Below are 21,610 nucleotides of genomic sequence, written 5' to 3' on the forward strand. Positions count from 1 at the left end.
TTTCCACCTCTCCCTCCTCTCACCCCATCTATTTTTCCCCCCTATCTTCCCTCCATCCAACATCTGACATTCATGTCTTGAGGCTCTCAAACATCTGATTCTATGTGGCTCTTATGTTAAACAAGTTTGGCCACTTGTTGATCTATACTCATGCACGGGATCATATTGGGAGAGACAGAATTGTGTGTGTTGTATGCCATCAAGTTGCTTCTGAGTTATGGAGATCCTATGAATTAATGGCCTAAAAGAAATGCCTATCATTGACAGCTTGAAAGCTGGGGTTTCTTTTATTGAGTCAATCCATCTCCTATTAGGTCTTCCTCTTCTTCTACTTTGTTCAACTTTTCCTAGCATTATTGTCTTTCTAGTAAGATGTCTTCTCACGATGAGAGACAGACAAAATACATCGAGTCAAAGGGAAGTTCAACATAGGCGTATCTTAAAGCTTGTCTGCATGTAAGAAAATAGGAGGTGAACTGTACTGGTAGCTTGCCTCTTCCTGATTCACCACCACATTTATTTCATATGTAGAAGAGAGAGAGATAAATGATCACACACTATTTGCGCTAAGGTCTCCCTATGCCAATACAAACCTACTCTGGTTAGTGAAAATTAGAACACTTAAGAATCTGCTATCAGCCAATTATTTGCTGTCATGTATTTCTGAGTGGTAAAGCTGCAGTGGTAAAGCTGCAGTGCTGCAGTCTGAACTCTCTGCTCATGATCTGAGTTCGATCCCCGTGGAAGCTAGGTTCAGGTAGCCGGCTCAGGTTGACTCAGCCTTCCATCCTTCCGAGGTCGGTAAAATTAGTACCCAGCTTGCTGGGGGGAAAGTAGATTACTGGGGAAGGCAATGGCAAACCACCCTGTAAAAAGTCTGCCGTGAAAACGTTGTGAAAGCAATGTCACCCCAGAGTTGGAAATGACTGGTGCTTGCACAGGGGACTACCTTTACCTTTTTTTATGTCTGGTTAGTGGCCCTCATTGGGCAGGAAGAGAAGAAAAATGCCAGCTGCCACTTGCTTCAGAGATGGGTAGTTGCTGCTATGTGGTATCACTGAGTGGTACACTTACTTTTATTAAAGCGCTATATGGAGAACATAATCTGCTACTGTTTATATGCCCTCCAACTTAATCTACCAGTTTCTGATTTTCAGTTTTTACCTTATATCTTAAGTATTTTGCTTGGCATAAGTCTGTCAGAGATGGAACTGGATATCCCAGTTTTGCAAGTGTCCATTGAAGCAAATGTTTGTCTTACAAAGTGCATTCTGGGTCAGAGCAAAACTTTTAAATCTTTCTTTCTTTCTCTTGCTTCCTTCCTTCCTTTCCCAGGTGTATTTGTTCCAATTGTTCATATCGAGGACAGTCCCTATTTCCTGGTACATGCTCTTAATAAAATGCTGTCCCTGTTTTGGCCTCTGAAGAAATACAAGGGAAACTTTTTGTAAATGGCATTACTGCGAATATACATGCACATGTGTGGCTATGCTTATTTATAGGGTATGAGTGGATCTTGATTGTAGTGTACAGGTATGTATATGCAAATGCTTGTGGGCCATATCCCAGCTCCTTCTGCCTTGTATTTGCCTGATTCCGCTGGAAGCTCTTCTGGTTTTGCAAAACTGCAAAGAAAATGCAGAATGATTTTCCATTATGGTCTCCACACCCAGACAGACTGGTCTATCTGGGCCCAGAGACCTTAATGGAAAAATCCATTCCATGTTTTCCTTGCAACTTTGTCTGTGCTGCAATGCATTTCAGTGGAGTGGAGATCAAACAGTTTCACTTTTGCAGCATTTATGGCCAGTTAAACTTCCTTGCAAATAAAGGGTTGATGCTTTGAGCCAGCATTGTCTCTGCTGAATGGACCTGAGAACTAGTGCCTAGTGAGTACTCTAACCTTGGAGCCCACAGCCTGGTCAAAAGCCAAACTGGAATGGATCCAGGCCACGGGACGGTCTGGCTACCTATTGTGTTCCAAGTCCATTTCAAGGTGTTGGTATTGACCTTTAAAGCCCTCTATGGTCAGGGGCCTGTCTATCTGCAGGGCGCCTTTCTCCACATGGTCCCTGGAGAGCACTGCATTCAGGGACAAAAAATCTATTGTCCATCCCTGAACCAAAGGAGGCTAGGTTGCGGCTGACACAAGCTAGGGCCTTTTGGTGGCAGCACCAGAATTGTGGAATGCTCTCTGGAAGGCCATAAGGGACCTGCAGGATCTCTCTACTTTCTGCAGGGCCTGTAAGACCGAACTGTTTTGACAGGCCTTTGAGATCTAACTGGAAGAGAGTTGCCACCCTACATCATTATAGAGTACCATATGATCACCGCTTATATTATATTGTAGTGATACAGCACCATGAAATGAAATGTTTTTTTAAATAATTTTAAACTGCAGCTATTTTTTATTGGTTTTTAATTTGTAAAAATGAATGTTGTTAGCTGCCCTGAATCCACTTGTGGAGAGGGAGGGATAGAAATTTAAAGTAATAAATAAATAATAAAGATTATTAGTGTAATACACCTAAAGTTTACATTGCATTTAGGGTTGCCAGCCTCCAGGTGGGGCCTGGGGATCTCCTTCTTTTACAACTGATCTCCAGCTGGCAGAGATCAGCACTCCTGGAGAAAATGTAATCTGTATTTACATGTATATACATGTGTGTGTATACACACACAAACACACATTTTGCAAAAGTTTTAATTGCACATTTTTCTACTTATGTATTTTTTAAATTGTTATTTATTTCTTATAAAAATTAAATGATAGCCTCATAGTTGTGGGTGGACCCCCAATGTCTCCTGGCAACCAATATTTTTAGAGGCAGTCTGCCACTGCATGTTGGCTTACTTTTATTTGGCTTGCCTTGCCATTAACCACACCTTTTCTGCAAATAAAACGCATGCAAAAGAGCGGGAGGATAAACATGTAAGCGAAGTGATTCCAATGTCTTTCCGCTTGCCCTCAGCAGTCCTACATTCTTTTAATTTTCCTTTCCCCCCTGATGCCTGCTCTGCCTCTATCCGTGTGGATGCTGAAGAGGCGAGCATCTTTGTATGGCGTTCCGCATCGGTCGCACGCTTTTCTCCCCAACTGATGCTGCTTTTGTTGGGGGGGGGGGCTGTTGGACCTCCCTCCAACGCCATGCAAAACACCACGGGGTCAAGCAGCTTCTTCTCGGTCTCCACCACGGGCGCGGTGACTCTTGTTTTGTTTTGGAAGCAGCTCTGCTCTTCTTTCCACAGCGCAGGCGCTAGCCCCAGCCGCAGCTGCAGCCAAGGTTGAGTGGGAGGAGGCTGCGGCCGCCTTCGCTTTGGTTCCACCCACTCAGCCCTGCTCGCTCCTCGCATCCCTTCGGAGCTCGGGAAGTAGCAGGAGGAGGGAAGAAAGCAGCAGCCTGCCCTCCGCGCGGAAGCAAAGCCGGGCGCTCCGCTTGCAAGGGCCCTTAAAGGCTGCCTGTATCCTCCTCCCTTGCAGCGCTCGCCGCTTGGCAAGCCGAGATGGCCGTTCCCCTGACCGACAGCGAGAAGAGGAAGCAGATAAGCGTGCGGGGCATCGCCGGGCTGGGGGATGTGGCCGAGATTCGGAAGAGCTTCAACCGGCATCTTCATTTCACGCTCGTCAAAGACAGGAACGTGGCCACCCCGCGGGATTATTATTTCGCTTTGGCACACACTGTCAGAGATCATTTGGTGGGACGTTGGATCCGGACGCAGCAGTATTATTATGAGAAGGACCCCAAGGTAAACGATGCCCCCAACGAGGGCATGCATTTCTCCCCCCCCCCCCCGCCCCTTCCCAGAGTATTCCCGGTCTCATGAGTGCAAAGGCACACTAGGCGGCCTTGCCGGCTGGAAATTCCCCCTCTGCTGGCGATAGGGTGTTGTTTTTCCAGCTGCAGTTTCCTTTGCAGGGAAATTGTGCGCCAAAAACCTACCGGAGCGTGACGAGCGAGCAGGAATTCCCTGCCTTGGTCGTGTGGGTAGCAACAAACAGTATGCACTCCATGCTGAAATCAGTGGCAGCTCTCCCGCCAGTCTCCCCGCGTGCATTTCAAATTGATGTGGATTTACAGCCACGCTGATAATTGACGAGTTTAGCAGTTGTGACTGGCATGTTTGTCAAGGCCTGGAATTTAGAAGAGTGAGGGGCGCAGAAAGGCTGAATGGCAACACTTTCTGAGTATTACTGTTCCTTCCTTCCCTGTGCCTTATGCTATGCCAAACAGCATTCCCCAGGACAGGCACAAGTCTCCTTATCGTTGAAGATAACTTGTACCTGGCCTGTACTACTTCAGGCTGCAGGTAGGACTCTCATGGTTGAATGATCTTTCACATTTAAAACAACTCTTAAGAACATAAGAGAAGCCATGTTGGATCAGGCCAATGGCTAATCCAGTCCAACACTCTGTGTCACACAGTGGCCAAAAAAGAAAGGAGGTTCACAAGTGGGGCTAGAAGCCCTTCCACTTTGCCCCCCCCCCAAACACCAAGAATACAGAGCATCACTGCCCCAGACAGTTCCAATAATATGCTGTGGCTAATAGCCACTAATGGACCTCTTCTCCATATTTTTATCCAAACCCCTCTCGAAGCTGGCTATGCTTGTAGCCACCACCACCTCCTGTGGCAGTGAATTCCACGTGTTAATCACCCTTTGGGTGAAGAAGTACTTCCTTTTATCCATTCTAACCCTACTGCTCAGCAATTTCATTGAATGCCCATGAGTTCTTGTACTGTGAGAAAGGGAGAAAAGTACCTCTTTCTCTACTTTCTCCATCCCATGCATAATCTTGTAAACCTCTATCATGTCACCCCGCAGTCGACAGAGGCCCAAGCGTTTTAACCTTTCTTCATAGGGAAAGTGTTCCAAACCTTTAATCATTCTAGTTGCCCCTTTCTGCACTTTTTCCAATGCTGTAATATCCTTTTTGAGCTGCGGTGACCAGAATTGCACACAGTACTCCAAATGAGACCGCACCATCGATTTATAAAGGGACATTATGATACTGGCTGATTTATTTTCCATTCCCTTCCTAATAATTCCCAGCATGGCGCTGGCCTTTTTTATTGCATTCGCACACTGTCTTGACATTTTCAGTGAGTTATCTACAATGACCCCAAGATCTCTTTCTTGGTCAGTCTCTGCCAGTTCACAACCATCAACTTGTATTTGTAGCTGGGATTTTTGGCCCCAATGTGCATTACTTTGCACTTGGCCACATTGAACCTCATCTGCCACGTTGACATCCACTCATCCAGCCTCAACAGATCCCTTTGGAGTGCCTCACAATCCTCTCTGGTTCTTACCACCCTGAACAATGTAGTGTCATCTGCAGACTTAGCCACTTCACTGCTTACACTCAACTTCATATCATTAATGAACAAGTTAAAGAGCATGGGACCCGGTACTGAGCCTTGCAGCACCCCACTGCTTACCGTCTTCCAGTGCGAAGACTGCCCATTTATATTCACTCTCTGTTTCCTATTATTTCTTTTAACACATCACAGAGCAGGAGCTCCCCGGTGCCTTCCCCATAGCGCCTGCTGCAGAGGGCATGCTTGCGAAGGCTAAAGCCACTGGGGAGGCATTTAAAATTGCCAGCCAGAGCCATGGCAAGCCCAGGTGGAACTCCACTCCTGTGTGTTCCTGCGCCAAAAAGCCCTGCAGAAAACTAACAGAGGAGAAAACCCACCTGGAAATCTCCCTGAGAACTAGTTTTCTGTGGAGTAAAATTTTGTTTGTGGAAGAGCATTCACTTTAGGCAAAAGTGGTACAGTTGTGACACAGATTTACCATTTAATGAGAAACTAGGCCTAAATAATCAAGAACCAACTGAAATGATGTTCTGTTTTTGTTTTTAACATCTGTCACTTTACTGGGTCTGTGCCCTTGAAAGACCTGAAGGCTTTCAGTTACATACATACGCCATCCAGCACCAAAGGAAATATCTGGGACCACAGATTTTGATGCTGTCCCTGTGTGCCTCACTCAAAAATGTAGGCAGTGTCTTTCTCTTTCCAAGCCATTTATTTACATGGATGAGAGAAGTGCCCCTGTAATTCTGACTTCCCAAGGTAGGTGCTCCTGTAATTCAAGCCCTTAGTGTTCCTCTGTTATTAGGCTGGCATTGAAAAGAAGAGAGAAGTTGGAGGGGTTGTTCATTGTTGATGTATGTCACTTTACTTTGGAAGTATTGGGAGGTCACAGGAGTTAAGAGATTTGTTCCATACAGATTTGATTGAGTTCGAAATGCTTGTGCTGTGATATCAAAATGTTTTGAAAGTATGTTTTCTAACAAGCACACACTACCTTTGAAATGTTTATTGATGTGTTTGAGGGCATTTCATAAGAAAATAAAGATTACTTTGCTCAGTCAGTGAATCCACTTAGTCCAGTACTCTACCTCCATAAATGGCCACCCAGATATTCCTTGGGAACTGGGCCAGAGTAAGGCATGCTGAGGTTCTAACCTTTATCTAGAAACTCCATAGCTTTACTCCTCCCAAGGTCATCTATTAATTTTCAGTAATTTTTTTTCTATTTTGAGCTGCCTTATAATCCAAACCCCCAAGCTGTAGTTTACTTAACTTGTACATAAATCCAGCTATGCTTGGGAAATTCATAAGCCAGGGCATGGTAGAGGCAGTCATCCCTTTGGTTCATCTGCAGCATCTGGTAGTCAAAGACACACTGCCTCTCATCAGGGATGTTTGGTCTTATTGTCATGTGCTAGACTTTGATGCATCTGTCTGCCATGAATATGTCAGTATTAAGTGCCAATCGGTGCATTTTGTGACAAAGAATTCTAAAAATTATTGCATTATGCAAAGGGGATTTCCCCCTCCCACCTGTTTGTCTTGAACCTACCTGGCCAGACAGGTTCATTGGGTGACCCTGAATTCTACTGTTCTGGAGTGAAGATAATTTCTATTTGTTCTTTCCATACCATTAGGTTTTACTGCCCATTTCTCTACCTTCTTCTGCCCTACAGTAATAAGAACACAATTCATCATTTGGCATGTAGCTTAGAGGTCTCTGCCATCTGTCATCACAGTAGCAGGCAATTCCAGAAGAACAAGAATGCTTAAGGGAAAAGAACAAGGAATATTGCAAGGATAATAACGGAATATCTAAAAATTAGGTTCCATTCAGGGGCATTCTTGACAGTGAAGGACAAGTGGAGGGTATGATTAATAGAAGGGAGGGAAGCATACAGAAAACTGTATATGGGCAGGATGTAATGTAATGGTGTATATAATTTGTTTTCTGGAATTCAACCTACAGTATATCTGGGACAGCAACGTAACAGCTTTCATGCTCTTGTATTAACAAAAATAGGTTCTAAACAAAATGTCAGTGTACTGCATTTTGATGCACGTAGTGAAGGAGGTATCCAGATACTTCTCTGAGGTCACCACAAGTCAGCTGTATGACTTGACAAAAGGGTTGGAGGTGGGGTGGCTCCGTATGTCAGAGAGGGTATACAATGCAGCAAGACTGAGGTCAAAAAATTCGATTCCCTTCTGGAAATGCTTTGGGTTGAAATAGAGGGCCCAAAAGGAAATTTAACTATGGGAGTTTGCTATCGCCCACCAAATCAAAAGATAGAGGACGATAATAATATGACGGAAGGATTAAAGATAGCGACTAAACGTAAAAACTGTGTCGTAATAGGTGAAGGTGTGAAGCGGAAACTGAAAGGAAAGGTAAATACAGTCAAAACCCTTGGGGAAGCTTGGAGGCTATTTAAAACTACAATCCTAGAAGCTCAGATAAAATATATACCACAAGTTAGGAAAGGCACAAACAGGTATAAGAGAAGGCCTGCATGGTTAACAACAAAGTAATGGAATCTGTAAAAGGTAAGAAGGACTCCTTTAAGCAGTGGAAAGCTAGTCCAAATGAGATTAATAAAAGGGAACACAGGCTGTGGCAAATCAAATGCAAGACTGTGATCAGGCAGGCAAAAAGGGACTATGAGGAGCATATTGCAAAAAACATAAAGACCAACAATAAAAATTTCTTCAAATATATTAGAAGCAGGAAACCAGCCAGGGAGGCAGTGGGGCCCTTGGATGACCAAGGAGTCAAAGGATTACTGAAGGAGGATAGGGAAATGGCTGAGGAGCTGAATGCATTTTTTGCCTCCGTCTTCACTGTGGAAGATGAGAAGTGTTTGCCCGCTCCAGAGCCACTAATTTTGGAAGGGGTGCTGAAAGACCTGAGTCAGATTGAGAGACAAGAGAGGAGGTCCTACACCTGATAGACGAATTAAAAACTAATAAGTCACCAGGTCCGGATGGCATACATCCAAGAGTTCTTCAGGAACTCAAAGTTGAACTTGTGGATCTCCTGACAAAAATCTGTAATCTTTCATTAAAATCTGCCTCCGTTGTTGAGGACTGGAAGGTAGCAAATGTCACCCCCATCTTTAAAAAGGGTTCCAGAGGAGATCCGGGAAATTACAGGCCAGTCAGTCTGATTTCAATACTGGGAAAGTTGGTAGAAACCATTATCAAGGACAGAATGAGTAGGCACATTGAAGGACACAAGTTATTGAGGAAGACTCAGCATGGGTTCTGTAAGGGAAGATCTTGCCTCACTAACCTGTTACAGTTCTTTGAGGGGGTGAACAAGCATGTGGACAAAGGGGATCCAATAGATGTTGTTTACCTTGACTTCCAGAAAGCTTTTGATAAAGTTCCTCATCAAAGGCTCCTTAGTAAGCTTGAGAGTCGTGGAGTAAAAGTACAGGTCCTCTAGCTGATCAAAAACTGGCTCATTAATAGGAAGCAGAGAGTGAGCATAAATTGGCAGTCTTCGCAGTGGAAGACGGTAACAATGGGGTGCCGCAGGGCTCAGTACTGGGTCCCATGCTCTTTAACTTGTTCATTAATGATCTGGAGTTGGGAGTAAGCAGTGAAGTGGCCAAGTTTGCAGATGACACTAAATTGTTCAGGGTGGTGAGTGAAGAAAATTAAACATCTGTATGAAGCTGTCATTTGTATACATAGTTTCATCCAGGTAAGGGCACTCTACAGCTTACCACCACTAGTGAAAGGAAAGGTTTCTGTTCCAAAGAGCGTTTAATCTTAATTTTTAAATGGAGGAGACAAAAGAGAGAAAGGGACATAGATGAGCAAATATACTATGTAGTTAGGTTCCCTTTCTGTTGGGTATGAGGATTAAAAGAGGTGAAAGGAGGTTTTTGATTGAGAAGGGATTTTAAAGAAGAGGTGGATCTGCCATAAAATGTAGGCCACTGCAGATTGGAAGGAAGTGGATGAGATGCACAGTGAACACATGATGTTGCCTTACACTGAGTCAGACCATTTTTCTATCAAGGCCAGTTTTGTCTGATGGCAGAAGAATTGAACCTGTGGCCTTGTGCATGCTAACTGGATATCCTCCCTGTGAGCCACCATCTCTTCTAATATGTGAGTGGAATCTTGGATTTAGGGGCCTTGCTGGTGGGCAATTTGAGCCCTGGATTTCTAGTTGCTCTTTCTTAATGGAGGACAACTTGGCATCTTGTCACTTCTGCAGTACAGGGCTGGATTAGGTGTGGGGTAGGGGTGGTTGATGGAACAGCTGGGAGATTCCTTGCACCTTCTGTTTGCCTTTCAGCTGTCAGCTTCCTGGATGATCACTGGAAGGATTTTCAGCTTTCCTGCCAAAACTCAATTTTGAGTGCATTAATGCATTTAGGCCTCTAATACAGTACCATTATAAATCTTACATATATAATCAAGCCCCTAAATAAATAAAACTATCCTTCCAAATCTGTTACTCTTAAGGCTTTTCCAACTTTGTCCATAGGTAAAACATTTCAGGCTATACTTTTTTCCAGCAGCAGTGCAGAATGAACAAACTAACTGATGGATAGATGAAGTTTTTCATACTGTTTTCTGGAGAATGCTGTAGTTTTTCAGACGCTTATTGGACATTCCTCAGGTAGCGGATAGTTGAATGGGCATGTTTCTCTGTAAAACAGCATGCCCACTAATGCCTGCCTTCTGCAGCATGCAATCTGCAGGGAAGTTCTGGGTGTGTACTGATGTCACACGAAAACCTTCAGGGGTCTGTTAGGACTACTCAGGTCTGGGTTCCCCTTAGAACATTCCTCCAAGGACTTGGTAACATACAAGAGTTCTTTGACAGAAAAGCTTACTCAGCCACATGATTCCTCTTTGGTGCTTCTGATAATATGCCAAAACTTCTCTGCGTTGTTTGAACTCTCAATGGCTGCTTTACACTTTCAGGATGGTGTAGAGGTTAGACTGTCAGAGCAGCATCTAGGCGATCCAAGTTAGAATCCTTGTTCTACCATGAAAGCTTATTGAATGACCTTCGGACAGTCACACACTCTTAGCCTAACTACCTCATAGGAGGATAAATGGAGGGGGAGAGAACAGTGTATGCCACTTTGGGTCCCCACTGGGGAGAAAGGCAGAGGATAAATGAAGCCAATAAATGAATAAATGCCATGTTGCAGGCATCATGTGATATATGAATGTGTGAATCCACCTTCAGCCAACATTAATACAGATTAAAAATTGGAATTATACTTGTTTATCTGACATTATGCAGCAGGAAAGATGATTTGTCATCTAAGTATCATATTTGAAGGGTTGTAGATCAGAAGATAGGAAGTTTGGGGACTTGAAATATTTGTCAAGAAGAAAACCATTATAGATTAGTTTCTTTCAGTTTCTGTTATTGTTTTCCAAGTGAAAGTGGGTAAGATTCCACACTTAGTGAACTCTTTGTAACAAAGGCCACTCAGAATCTATCTGAGAATAGATTCAATGGAACAAAGCTATTAATATTTTTGAACTGGTGCCTCTTATCGCAAGGGAACATATATGCTACATCATTCCTCTTACAAGAGTGGTGACAGAAAAAAGAGAAAGGAACATATGCAACTACTTCACATTCTCAAAGCAAGATGGAACAGAGTTCAAGGAAATAAGCTGTGGTCATGTTAATTTGTTGCATTAAAAACAACAAAATAGTCTTGCAGCACCTTAAAAACTACCAGTTTTTCTGTATCTTAAGTGTATCTTACTAATCTATGACTTCAGCCCTTGGAGAGGCTATTATGTCATTTTGTACTCAATGCTTATTTTTTCAACCGTTGGTTAAGACTGAAGATGAAAGTCTGCCCAGAGCTTTAAAAGATGTTATGCAGCCATTTTATCCTCTTGCCACTCTTCAGCCCATGTTGCCAACTGGTCAGCCATTTTGTTGGTCTGTGGAATAAAGGATGTATATTATAGTTTCCTGTTTAATATAGGAGCTGCTTAGTTTATTCTTTAATCATTCCCAGATTGAATTCTCTCAGTACTTGCAGTTTAAATGAAGGGAGGACAGATTTATGTAATTATTTTCAAGAGTCTTGGGATCTATGAGTCACAAAATAGCAGCTTGGTAGGTGGAGCCAGTCACAAAATGGTGACTGGTCCAGAAATTACATTTCAGAACAGGTCTGTTCTCAGATAGGGAAGCCTTTCCTCTGCTGTTTTACCAAAGCAAATTACCCCCCAAATGGTAACTTGCCTTTTTTGAGTGGGAATATACAATATGTTTTCCATAACAGAGGCAAATAGTGGCATTGATGGAGAGGGAAAGAATCAAAAGCATGCCCCTTTCCCCTCCAGAGTAAGGTGCACATGAACAAGGAAGAGAAGCGGATGGGAATGGGTGTTGTTGCTTTCCCATGGAGAGCAAAGAAGCATTTGTGTATGCGCCCCTCACATCACAGAGGAGAAAAGCTGCTGTGGTAGCTTTAAAGACAAGGAAAAGAAGATGACCGCTATAGCACTGGAGGAGGGGCAAAGAGCTACTTTTAATTGCTTGGCGAGTGATTGTTCATGCCCAAGTGACTTCTGCCAACTCTTGCCCACCCCTGATTTAAATTGCTGCACAGCTATAAAACTCACTTGGGAAATCAGCCTAATAAGAGGATGAGTGACGGAAAAGCTGGGATTACTTTGAGCGCACAGGAAGTGTGGCATACAAATATATAAATACACCTGTTTTTTCATACCTTTCTAGTCCTTTCTAGTCAAGAAGTGGCTGATAGTATGTCATTAGGTTTTTAGGTGAATGAAATGCACTTTCTGATTTGGCAGGCAGTAAAAAGTTGACAACTGTGTTCATCTTTTGCCTCTTGTTTCAGAATAGTCTCTTTGAAGTTAAATAGATTTCCAGATTAAGAGGGCCGGCATGTAGCCTTAATCTGTTTGCTGGTATACAATGGCTTTGATAGGGTTAAAATGTTATGCAAAATATGGGGCTAATTCAGGCTACCCTTTTAAATTAACTGTAAAACAGCAGGATAGAAATGTGCATGTAGTTCCCTCTATTCCACCAAATCTGTTCGACTGTTGGAACTGCTGATGACTCATCTCTGTGCTTCTCCCCTTTCACTGTGTTTTACATTTGACAATGAAGTTAGCTTAGCTTTCTTCTCCAGCTGTTATGCAATCAGATATTCTTTTGGTTTCTCAGAACAAGGTGGCTTAGGTTGCAGTGCCAAACCTTTAAGTGAAAAGCACACTTAAAAATAAATTTTAAAAAAATTGAGCGTAGTATCTTATTTCCATTCTGTTGGTGATTATAGGCCATTAAGATGGGTGCCTTGTAGTGAACAACAGCCATTTTATAGTGAAATCTGGCCAGAAAGCCTTCCAGAAAGATTATCTGTTATAGTGGGGGATTGCACCAAGGACAGAACTAAGGAACCCAACATGTGTTAGAGATATAACTTTCTAACTTGTTTGTTTGTAAAATGTATCAGTAGAACTTATATGTTTGGTTTTTTTATATGTACAATCTTTATATACCTGTTTTAGCCAGAAAAGGTTTTTCAACTTTTAAAAACCCTGTCAAATATTTTAAAATAACTGATAAAACAATATGTAAAAAAGCAGGCCTCAGATTCAGTGGGAGCTCACACGAGCGCAGCTCGAACCTTTCTGCGAGTCCCACCTCCTCCTTCTGAGAGTTCCACCTCCTTGTCCATTGAATAGTATTGCAGCTGCATAACAATCCCTGGATGAGCTCCACCACCTATTTTTCTACAAAACGACCCCTGCAAAAAAGTATAATTCAAACGTCATTAGCAAATGTTGTGTGTGTGATCCATGGATATGACTGCAGAATCTCTCTCATTCTCAGCCCTCTTTCTGTAATGCGGGTGATGAGTCCTTATTTCCTGTCTTAAAAGGATAGCAGTATAGTCTATCTGAAGAACTCTTTCTAAAGCACTATATAAATGCTATGTATTATTATCTTTGTCAACTAGGATCAAAGAACAACACTTTCAATGGCTTGTATGCACCCAGTAGGTCTTTTCCTGTGAGCAAGAATTGCCCTTCCCCAACCTATATCATAAATTGCTTTTGAAAGGTCCACCCCTTTCAAGTTTGAAAGATACACTGCTATACTGCCTTGTGCGGAGCAGAGCTGGGTGGGAAATGATCAAGAAACATGGTTGTAAAGCTGCCTTAAGGTCACATGGTTGTAGAGTTGGACTACATAAGAACATAAGAGAAGCCATGTTGGATCAGGCCAATGGCCCATCCAGTCCAACACTCTGTGTCACACAGTGGCAAAAAATTTTATATATATACACACACACTGTGGCTAATAGCCACTGATGGACCTCTGCGCCATATTTTTATCTAAACCCCTCTTGAAGGTGGCTATGCTTGTGGCCGCCACCACCTCCTCTGGCAGTGAATTCCACATGTTAATCACCCTTTGGGTGAAGAAGTACTTCCTTTTATCCATTTTAACCTGTCTGCTAAGCAATTTCATCGAATGCCCACGAGTTCTTGTATTGTGAGAAAGGGAGAAAAGTACTTCTTTCTCTACTTTCTCCATCCCATGCATTATCTTGTAAACCTCTATCATGTCACCCCGCAGTCGACGTTTCTCCAAGCTAGAGTCCCAAGTGTTTCAACCTTTCTTCATAGGGAAAGTGTTCCAGCCCTTTAATCATTCTAGTTGCCCTTTTCTGGACTTTCTCCAATGCTATAATATCCTTTTTGAGGTGCGGCCACCAGAACTGCACACAGTACTCCAAATGAGACCGCACCATCTATTTATACAGGGGCATTATGATACTGGCTGATTTGTTTTCAACTCCCTTCCTAATGAATACACATCTTTACAATAGTTTTTTCTTCCTGTTGCAATTGTAGTTTCTGTAAGCAGCACACAGTACTTCTTTGGTGTGCCCCCAACAATGAATTAGTACATATGTATTTTGTTGGAACTACTTGGCACTTTTCTTTGTCCCAGGTGCCACTAAGCTACAGCAGTACAAGCAGAGGCGTGTTCTGCTTTGGCCAGCTTAGCAAAGTGTGAGTTTGTGCCAAGCAAGGGGGCAGAATGAAGAAGCTGTGACTCAACTTGTCTGTTAAGAAGCCCCAAAGCCTCTGTATACTGTTGGCACAGCATTGTGCTAGCACTAAGAATTCAGGTTGCTCCAGTGGCCTGTACAAGAGACCATGGACTGTTTGTCCTCCAGAAGTCTTGACTGGTACAGCTGGAACATGCAAGTGCTTGAAGTGAGGGTGTGGCTTGCAATGTAAGTGTTTGTTTCTCAGCAGGGCAGGGGATGGGGCCAGATTCCAGCACTGGAGAGAGAAGATGATGTGTACTATTGAAGTGCTGCTAAGTTGTCAGGATTGGTTCTTTTTCTCCTCTATTGCAAGTCTGTTTATTTCAAAATAATCCTATTAAAAATCAGTAGCATTGCTGTAGTGCATAGATTGTGGCTTTTGTGGACAGACAGTAGTTCTCAATTACCCATGTGATTTCTCAAAAACATCCAGGTTCATAGTGGTGGGTCAGCATACTCAGTACTTGATCGATGTAGTGGTACTGCTAAACACACATCTCTGGAGTCCCAGTTACCTTAAAAGATGCAGATCTTCTCAGAAGTAGCTAATGGTGTAATACTAACAAGCATGATTTCCATAGGTTTAGAAGGGTGTTACTCTGCATAGGATTGCACTGTATGAGTCATCAAACATGGTTCCTAAGCATCAATGAGAAAAGCAATGCTGCACCCTATACTGTTGTAATATCCAAAGAAATTTCAGGGTAGAAACTCAACAACTGGAGTTTTCATTTTGGTGTGCTTTGTGACAGTGGTTTGTGCTGGTTCTGTTCTTCCCACTCTCCACTGATCTGGCTGGGATCCAGACTAGCTGTTTTCTCACGCACAACATTTTTGACTGGGTCTCACTTTGTGGCAGCCCCAAATGCCCCATAAATTCTGTTCTTAGGGATCCACTTGCCCTCAGGAGCAGGATTTAAAGGAGCATTTTGCGTTGCTACAGGAAAGGAAAATCACACTTCACTGGCAGAAGTCTTTGCACCTGCAGAAATTTTAGCCTGGCTTTATCTCTTTATCTGTTGCCACCTTGTGGACCCTGATTGCGTGGAAAGACAACATTAAAACATTTTAAATAAGGAATTAATAATAAATTAAAAATACATTTTACTCTTAATTCTGCTTTCACAAATCTCACGGTATTGTTCCCTTCCTCCATTTTATTCTCCTAGCAGCACTACGAGTTAATTAGGTTGAGAGAGTGTGATTGGCCCAAGCGGACTTTATGGCAGAGTGGGGAAGCTGAACCCACGCCAAAGCCGCCACACTAACCTGGCTGTCATTATGGTAAGTGCAGTACAGGTAGCTCAGCTCTTGGAGGCTAGAAGAGGAAAGGAGTATCAAACAGGTGCATGCAGCACTCAACACTGGCAATCACAGAGCTTCTTTGCTGTGCCCTCTCTCCTACAGCCCTCCCCTAGACTTGGCTTTGAGACAAGAATAGCAAAGATTCCTGAGCCTTGGAAGATTGCAGGGGTGGGGGAATACCGAGGATAGGAGCCACCCATGTAGGTCAGGTGCAGTTACTACTGGGAGCAGTTGTTGTTTTGTGCCTGTTACAAATTTGACCAGGGTATCTCCAGACAAGAAATGCACACAAACAGATATCCTACTAGTTGGGTCTAAAAAACATAAGATGAATCCAGCTGAATCAGACCAGCGGTCCATCTCATTTGGTGTCCTCTCCGTAACAAGTGTGTTATGAGGGCAGTAGTGGTACTCAGAGATATTTTGCTTCTGCTTGTGGAGATATCACTGTTAACAACAGTTCATGAAATGCCATGAGCAGATCACATGGCAGGCTAAGAGAATACTTAACATTTTCTTTATATTCTGCACAGTCTGTATCACCTGAATGCAAATATTGGGAGAGATGAAATAATGAGAGCTATAGGACCTATACATTCTGAAAGACTGCATAAAGAATCCAGTGCACGCAGAACAAGGGAGAATTAAAATATGGCAGCAAAGTTAGGACAAGAAACCAGACAGAAGAAATGCCAGGAAAACAATTTGAGCCATTACTATATTGGCTTAGCGTGGATTGAACTGTTGTAAAAGATGTTTTTGTTTACTGCTGTGGTTGCCACCAAGTGTAAATGAAAGTTGTGAAAGGTTATTGAGGTCATCAGAAGAGGTGTCTGAGTAACCACAAGTAGATGAAAGCAAATATCTCAAACTCTTTGCTGACTGCTTTCACCCCATTTGTCTTTAAATGAAAGCTAGACTGTGAGCTAATAAATATTTTAAAATTCCTTGAGTGATCTGGATCCATCAATAATTTTATTTTTAAACCCCTGTGGGGTTTTTGCTTGCTTGCATATGGACTCTCCTAAAACAATTTCCATTAAAAGAATGGCGGAATCGAAGGCACTAAATATATTATTTTAGGCACCTAGAAAAAATCATCGTTTTTATTTGTAGTGAGAATTGCCTAACATTTTGATACAAAACATTGGATGATAAGTGCCAAGGAATCTACTTTTGTAGCAATGTTGTATCTGTGCAGCTAACCCCAAGGCTAGTGCAAGCATTCCAAATCTGTGATCTTTTTGGACAGAGGCCTTGGTGTTCTTATCTGAGGATTTGGGAGACCCAGGTTTGTGTTCCCGCTTTGCCATGGAAGCTTGCTGGGTGGTCTTGGGCCAGTCATTCTCTCTCAGGCTAACCTGCCTCATAGGATTGTTAGGATAAAATGGAGGAGAGGGGAAGAAGGCAAAGTATAATTTGGCAAAGAAGGCAGAGTATAATTTAATTTGTCTCTCTGGTATTGCAGGCTGTGTTTTGATCTGATCAGATCAGAACATTTATGTTTGATATTTTCTGTTGCTCTCAAAAGGATCATTTTGGGGTTTGTTTTAACTTTCAGCTTTTATTTATTTTTATTCCATCTTTTTGTGCATTACTTTGAATTGTTACATCAAGTTCATGAGGCACAAATATGAAACACAATAAAATAAAATAAGTAAAAGAGTAGAATAAAATTGTATAGAATTTCAACAAAACAAATGATGGAAAGCTCCACACTGTAAAACCAACAACAGTGCTGAAACCATCACGAACTGTACCAGCAGTTAATACACCTGGACTGTCCCGAAATGTTTCAGTGCTATCAGAGCCCTTGTGCTGGAACATATCCACTGTTCAGCTTGAGTGGAAATTATGATCGTGCTATTACTATTACCAGTGATTTTTGTTTGTTTGTTTTAAAAATATATAAGGTTGCATACATTTTCACCAATTCCCCCTTGGGACTTGATGCTTTAAAATATTCTATACTGTCTGGTTGCAAAGTCAGACTTGTTTGTGGACTAGGGTTGCCACGTCCAATTCAAGAAATATCTGGGGACTTTGGGGGTGGAGCCAGGAGACATTAGGGGTGGAGCCAAGATCAAGGCTGTGACAAGCATAATTGAACTCCAAAGGGAGTTCTGGCCATCACATTTAAAGGGACGGCACACCTTTTCAATGCCTTCCTTCCATAGGAAATCATGAAGGATAGGGGCACCTTCTTTTGGGGCTCATAGAATTAGACCCCCTGGTCCAATCTTTTTGAAACTTGGGGGGTATTTTGGGAAGAGGCACTAGATCCTATACTGAAATTTTGGTGCCTCTACCCCAAAAAACAGCCCCCCCAGAGCCCCAGATACCCGTGGATCAATTATCCATGATTTTCTATGGGAATAAATCTCCATAGGGAATAACAGAGTTCCCAGCAGACATTTCCTTCCCCTCCCCTTGCTTTCTGACGACCCTGAAGCAGGGAGAGGGCCTCCAAACCGGGGGATCCCCTGCCCCCACCTGGGGATTGGCAACCCTATTGTGGACCTGCGTTTTCACACACATTGGATAATGCACTTTCAATGTACTTTAGCAATTGTTTGCAAATAGATTTTCTTGTTTCATAATCAGCCAATGCAAAGGAGGAAGGAGATGGCATGTTGGGTTTTCTGTCTTTGTTGAAAAATAGCAACCTCACTGCTCCGTTCAGACCTTCAGAACTGCAACAGGCATGGAGTGTATGCTTGAACTTCCCCTATGTTGCTAGGGAATAATTTGAGCAGCAAAGGCAGTTCACAGATGCTTGTCCTCCTCCACTGGCTCAGGAGTTGCAAGGATGGGGGTGGACTGAATGGTGGTGTGTGATGGGCTGAGTGGGGGTATGAAGGAGGGTGTGAATGCAATGGGTTAAATGAGGGTGTGCCATTGCCGGCAAGCATTGCACTGTACAATGTGCACTGACAATGTACATTACTCTGTACTGTTCTACTGTTTTAATCATTATTTATATTGTATTTTAGCCCTTATAGCAGGGGTGTCAAATGTGCGGCCCACAGGCCAAACTGGCCCCCGGAGGGCTTCAATCAGGCCTGTGGGGCTTTCTCTTCCCCCGTCCTGTCCTCACCCTGCAAAGCTCCAACAATATTCCCAGCTCCTTCTCTTTGTAGAGGCTAAAGCAGGAGCAGAGTGGCAAAGAAAATGTAGAATGGATATCCCATTCCGGCCCATTGGCATAGCAGACCGGAATGAGAAATCCACTCCATGTTTTCCTTGCAACTTTGTTTCAATGGAGAGGTTTAACTTCGCAGCGTTCCTATGGCTAGCTGAAGCTTCATGGAGTTGTGTGCTTTCAAATCAAGCGTTCATGTTCTTGAGTCAGCTTTGTTTCTTCTCTGTGGAGTGAGAACTAGTGCCTAGTGAGTACTCTAACTTGGGAACCCACAGCCAAATGGGGATATTACACATAAGAGCCATTGCTAATCTGAGTAGACGGGGGGTGGGGGGAGCTTGCAATGCCTTGCCATTTAATGTTTTCCCAGGCTGAGAGCATTTCAGGTTTTTTTAGTTTTCTGCTGTGTGATCCTTGTGCTTTTTTTTGATGTTTTATTTTTAAAATTGCATTGTAAAAACTCACTATTCCCCTACCTTTCAATTTTAAACAAATTATTGCAAGAGTTTTAAGCATGTTTGTATTTGAAGTTAAAAATAATATATTTAATTGTGTTTGTCTGTGTCCTTTATAAAGTCTATATAGCCTCTATCTGGCATTGTATTTTAGGACATGCGTGGCTCAGCCCCACAAAGTCCCATTTCTGTCAGATCCGGCTCTCTTAACAAATGAGTTTGACACCCCTGCCTTATAGTCTAATGATGTTGTACACCATCCTGAGCCCCCCAGGGGAGGATGGTTTATAAATTCAATTACTACTACTACCTACTACTACTAGCAGAGAGGAATAGGAGAGAGGAAATTGGGCTAAGTGGACAGCAGGCTGTTGGGCACGTGTTCTCTGGGCTGCCCAAAGACCTTTTGGCAGTGAGGGGAAGGCTGCCTCTCTGCTACAAATAGGTTCATGAAGGGAGGGGGGAATTGAACTTCCTTGGGGATTTTTTGGGCAGGTTCCCACTTGCAGTGCATCTTTTTAATGTGCTTATTTGTGGATTTCTTTTTCCTGTAACTGCTGTTTCAGAGAGAGAACCCAAGAGGTGGAAATCCGGAATGCTGGCCCTGCTGCCAGCATTTCCCACCTAAGGAGATCTCTGTTAGTGGAGTTCCCTCACCCACATTGACCTCTGTTTTACCCCGCCAGTCTCTCTGGCCATCTGGCCCAGTTTTTGTATTGGTCACTACAGTACTAAGGAGCTCATCTCCCCTTAGATCCAAGAACAGGTGTTTTCTGTACTAAAAATAGTTCTGTGCTGAATTAACAAGTTTTGCAGGCTGTAATCATACTGATTTGTATAGCTTTTTCTTTCATTTTGCATTATTTGTTCTGCTTGTATCAGTCATGACTCCTGCAGCTGCAGCCCCACCTATCGATGACTGGAAACTTTATTGTCAATCCTCTGGCTACTAGGGTTTTATTGTGTAATACTCATATGTTTTCCAGCCGTAAGGATTGGAAAGTTACATTTTTTAAAAAATGAAAGCTTTAGATTATCAGGATGGTGAGTCTTCCACCCAAAGCCACATTCAGAGCTTTTTTCCTGTGCTAGTGCAGAATTGTGGAATACACAAAGAACACTTCCCATATCTCTAGAATCAATGTGTATTATAATGTCACTGCTGTCCCAGCTTGCTGTATCTAAATTGTGTCAGTGTGGATCAAGGCAAGAATATTTGCGTTGTCTCTTAAACGTAATTGTTCTTTTCTACAACTTCTCTCCTAGCGTATTTATTACCTGTCTTTGGAATTCTACATGGGCCGAACACTTCAAAACACCATGGTGAATCTGGGCTTGCAGAATGCCTGTGACGAAGCAATTTATCAGGTGTGTTATTCCTTAAAGCCTTCCGTTGTTCTATTCCTGCTGTAATGCAAAAAAAAAATTTAATAACAATATTTATTTATTTAATTTATATCCCGCCCACCCCGCCAAAGGCAGACTCAGGGCGGCTTACAGGTTGGGGTTGAAAAATGACCAACGGGGTAAAACATCAATAAAACTTGAAACATAAAAACGATTTAAAAACATCAGTTATAGAACAATAGGTGCTAATACAATGGGTTCATGAAGCAGTTAAATTCCGATGGTAGCAGTATAACTGGATGGTCAGTATTAGATGTTCCAAAGGGACCCCAAATTGCCATAGAGTGGTAGGAAGTCCAGAGTGATGTTAAGTTTCTGGTTTATGGGCCTTGTGTTATGAGCCCTGATGAGGGGGAGTTGGAAGGGTTAACAGACCTGGAAGAGTTGCCAGCCAGTTCCTCAGCTGAACAAACAGCAGCTGACCCATAAATCACTCTCCAGGCACCAGTGTCAGCTGTTGATGATCAAGCTCTCCTCCTCCCATCTCAAGAGTTCGAAGCAGGCTCCGGAAAGAACTTTCAGAGCGAAGACATGAGGCACACCGATGCTTCTGATCTCTCAGCCCTGAGTTCTAGCAGAGTCACTGCCACCCAAGGAGCAGGCTGATTGAGGCTCCTATATAGCTCCCACCCAGGACCTGGTAGCCTTGTGGAAGCAACAGGTCTATTCTCTGGCTTGCATCCATGCTCCTTCCTGATCCTGACTGGCTTGATTTCCTTGGCACCCTGACCTTTTGGCTTTTGGACATTGATTTCTGATTCCAGTTTGTGATTCTGCATTGGTGACTTGGCTCCTGCTTGACTTCCTGGACTTTGACCTTGGACTGGCTTTGGACTCCTGCTTGCCTGCATCCTGAGAACGTGACAGATTACTTCCACCCA

The 21,610-nt window shown here is 43.0% G+C and overlaps 1 protein-coding gene across 1 annotated transcript in view; it reads left to right on the forward strand.

The window, feature by feature from the left end:
* Positions 1-3,269: 3,269 nt before the first annotated feature.
* The window catches only part of LOC132590822 (glycogen phosphorylase, brain form), a 61,631-nt gene continuing 43,290 nt past the window's right edge, over positions 3,270-21,610 (forward strand). Inside the window, exons 1-2 of the mRNA XM_060263754.1 lie at positions 3,270-3,747; positions 20,589-20,690. Of these exons, the coding sequence (XP_060119737.1) occupies positions 3,505-3,747; positions 20,589-20,690 (345 nt within the window). The 5' untranslated portion in view covers positions 3,270-3,504. The remainder of the gene's footprint in view (positions 3,748-20,588; positions 20,691-21,610) is intronic.

The sequence above is a fragment of the Heteronotia binoei genome, unplaced genomic scaffold, assembly GCF_032191835.1.
Source record: "Heteronotia binoei isolate CCM8104 ecotype False Entrance Well unplaced genomic scaffold, APGP_CSIRO_Hbin_v1 ptg000814l, whole genome shotgun sequence".
NCBI classification, from domain to species: domain Eukaryota; kingdom Metazoa; phylum Chordata; class Lepidosauria; order Squamata; family Gekkonidae; genus Heteronotia; species Heteronotia binoei.